Below are 3141 nucleotides of genomic sequence, written 5' to 3'. Positions count from 1 at the left end.
ACTGAGGGATAGTTCACACAACCATTGTCCAATACGCTGCAAAAAAATAAAATAAAATAAAATAAAAAAATAAAAATCAGTCATGAAAGATAAAGAAAACAAGAATAAGTGTATGTTAAATGAGCTTAAAAGGACATTAAAACTGAATGTGACATGTGAATCTGAATTTGACTCTAAAAATGGGAGAAAAATGTCATTTAGGAAACAATAATTGGTAAAATTTAAATATAGGCTACACTGTGGTTTATGTGAAATGTCCCCTATACGACCATGTTTTTGAACACTTGGTCCCTGGTGGGTGGTGCACTTTGGGAAGGTCATGGATCCTTTAGGAGATGGAGTCTTGCTGAAGGAAGTGTGTGGCAGGGAGCAGGGGCTTGAGGTTCTGTAGTCCAGCCCCACCTTCTGTTCTCATTCTCATTCCTATTCATTCATTTCCCCACCCCTCCCCTCCTGCCATGCAATGTGACAGGCCAGCCTCATGTTCCTGCTGCCATGCCTTCCCCGCCATGATGGACTGTTTCCCCTCTGCAGTGAAAAACCAAAAGAAACTCCTTCCTCCTTAAGTTGCTTTGGTCACAGTATTTTATCATAGCAACAGAAAATAAGATAGGCCATATACTATAAATATCAGTATTGTATCAATAAGAATTTCTAAAGTTGGTTATTGTGATATGTAAATGTGTCTAACTTAGGAAACATATGCTTGAGTATTTATAGATAAATAGTCCCTTTCAGGTAAATACTCTGAGAAACTGGCCTTGGTTTGTAATAGTTAAAAATTAGAAGGAATCTAGATGTCTATCAACAGAATAAATTATAATTTGATTCACACAGAATTCAGTAACAAGTAGATGCTATATAATAATTGTGTAATATTTCTGAGTAAGGGTCATGCTAGGCCTATAGTAAATATGTATATATATGTGTGTGTATGTATGCATGTGTATTATATGACACTCTCTTCACCTTGTAAAGTTCCTAATACATATTCCCATGATAAGTTAGGGAAGGAAAAGGAAGGAAAGGGAGATAAAAGGAGAGGCTGTTAGAGGAGGAAAAGCTGTTAGAGATGGCTATTTAGTTACTCATTTCCATCCCCAATGAGATCTGGCTATAATTCCTACTTTTGGCTTCCAGGAACTATCTCATCATACATTTTCATGGTATATTTACTTTTAGGTACTTTTTCAAACTAGCAGACACTGATACTGAAATGTAATACTTGCTGAACTGTCTTTATTTTTCACTTTAGAAATCAAACAATAACAATGATAAGTCTATCTTCTGATTTATTGACATACTAAGAATGAATCAGCATTTTTAGTCATAAGGAATTTCTACAGCTGGATGATACTAACAGGCTTTAATATCACGTTTCTTTAACTCACCCGTAAAGTATGGTGCTCCTGTGCTAGTAACACTCTTAGTTCTTCATGTAGTGTTATAACTTCCAGAAACTGTCCCCATAAAGCCATGAGAAGTGAGCAAAGTTGTGCAAGATTCATATTTATCAGTTCTGCCAGCTCATCAGGATTTTCTATTTTCTAAAATGACAAGGAAAAACAGCAATACTGCTTTCTGAGAATTACTGCATCATAACCCAGTATAATGCTAGTGAGAATATTAGCAGACAGGAAAGGGTACACACACATGTGTACAGGGAGACAGACTGACTGATTTTTTTTTAAACTGATAGACACTAAAGCAATTTCAGCAAGTTAACCAATATTTTAATATTTGAGCTACCTTTTTTGTTCTTTTCTTTTTAAAGATAAGATCACTTCAATTTGCCCTGGCTGATTCTGTGTTCCTGCAGCATCAGCTTCCTGAGTAGAATTTAAAACACAAGGTATAAAATCCTTAGGGAAGCTATCAATATTTTTGAAAGATGGTAAGAGATTAAAATAAAACTTATTTCTCCAATCAGCTAGGTGTAGCATTTAGAATACGTGTGACTCCTCAGAAAAGACTGAAATACGTTCAGAAGTACTGCTTTCCCTCATACCTGTGTGATAGGCTCTGTTTCACCTGTAGGATGTTTACAGTTATCAAACACTTCTTTTTCTTTCTATACATTTCATTCATTCACCCTTGTTTGAATACTTTCTAAATGTTATGTCTACATTCTAGAGCTGGAAAAATTAATGAGAATCTCAGTTGAGTGAGAAGTAAAAAGCAAGAAAACAAGGCATTTAAAATCCATATGAATAGTCTACTAAATGATCCCAAATAGTTCAATATTCACATAAAATGAACATATTAATTCAACTGTAAACCTAAAATTTTACAGCCGATTTTCAAAGAGATGCATCTTAACTCTGGAAATTGTTATTGAATATGTCAATGCTGTTGTAATGAAATGCTTCTTCTAATTATATGGTTATTAAATAAATAATTAAAAAATAATTCTTCAAAGCATAAAAATTTGCTCCTTAATAATTAGTAGATGTGAAAAACATTACCATTGAAATCTACCTGATGACTTTACATCTATGCTCAGATGCCAAGGAGCTCAGAAAGTAACCAACTAGGACTAGTAATAATCAGATATATAGAGATTAGAGACACATGTGCAAACATCTTAATGTCAATTGCATTAAAAATGAATTTTTCTGTATGAAACTGTGTATTTTAATAATGAAATGGAGATCTTTTTAAAGGTTAAAACATCATTTAATTTATGTCTTATAGGGTTTATACTGAGTACAATATTGTATAACTGTAATAATTCAACTATAAACCTAAAATTTTACAGCCAATTTGGAAGAGATGCATCTCAGCTCAGGAAATTGTTACTGAATATGTCAATGTTGTTGTAATGAAATGCTTCTTCTAAGTATATGGTTGTTAAATAAACAATTTAAAAAATGACCAAAAAAAAAAAAAAAAGAATGCAAAATTGAACTGTAACATACCAAATCTTCTAAAATGCAACTCGTTTTCTTGAATCAACAAATATTTTAAAGCAAAGAATATGAAAAGACTATAAATCAAGATTTTTACCTCTCTGGATCAGGTATTTGTTTGAGGACAGACAGGTTTTTCCTTAATTCATTGAGGGTGTAGTCAGCTTTTAGACATAGTATCTTGGTGCTAAAATTTGGGTTTCAATTACTACTTATTAAATATACAGAAGAT

General features: G+C 32.9%; 1 protein-coding gene across 12 annotated transcripts in view; it reads right to left on the bottom strand.

The window, feature by feature from the left end:
- The window catches only part of Fam135a (family with sequence similarity 135 member A), a 99995-nt gene that overhangs the window by 39719 nt on the left and 57135 nt on the right, over nt 1-3141 (bottom strand). For all 12 annotated transcript variants that reach the window (XM_017795164.2, XM_008856282.2, XM_029557806.1 and 9 more), the window contains one exon: nt 1392-1547. In XM_017795164.2, the coding sequence (XP_017650653.1) occupies nt 1392-1547 (156 nt within the window). The remainder of the gene's footprint in view (nt 1-1391; nt 1548-3141) is intronic.

Source organism: Nannospalax galili, unplaced genomic scaffold, assembly GCF_000622305.1.
Source record: "Nannospalax galili isolate Female #2095 unplaced genomic scaffold, S.galili_v1.0 scaffold206, whole genome shotgun sequence".
Classification (NCBI taxonomy): Eukaryota; Metazoa; Chordata; class Mammalia; order Rodentia; family Spalacidae; genus Nannospalax; species Nannospalax galili.
This window is presented reverse-complemented; position numbering and strand designations above follow the sequence as displayed.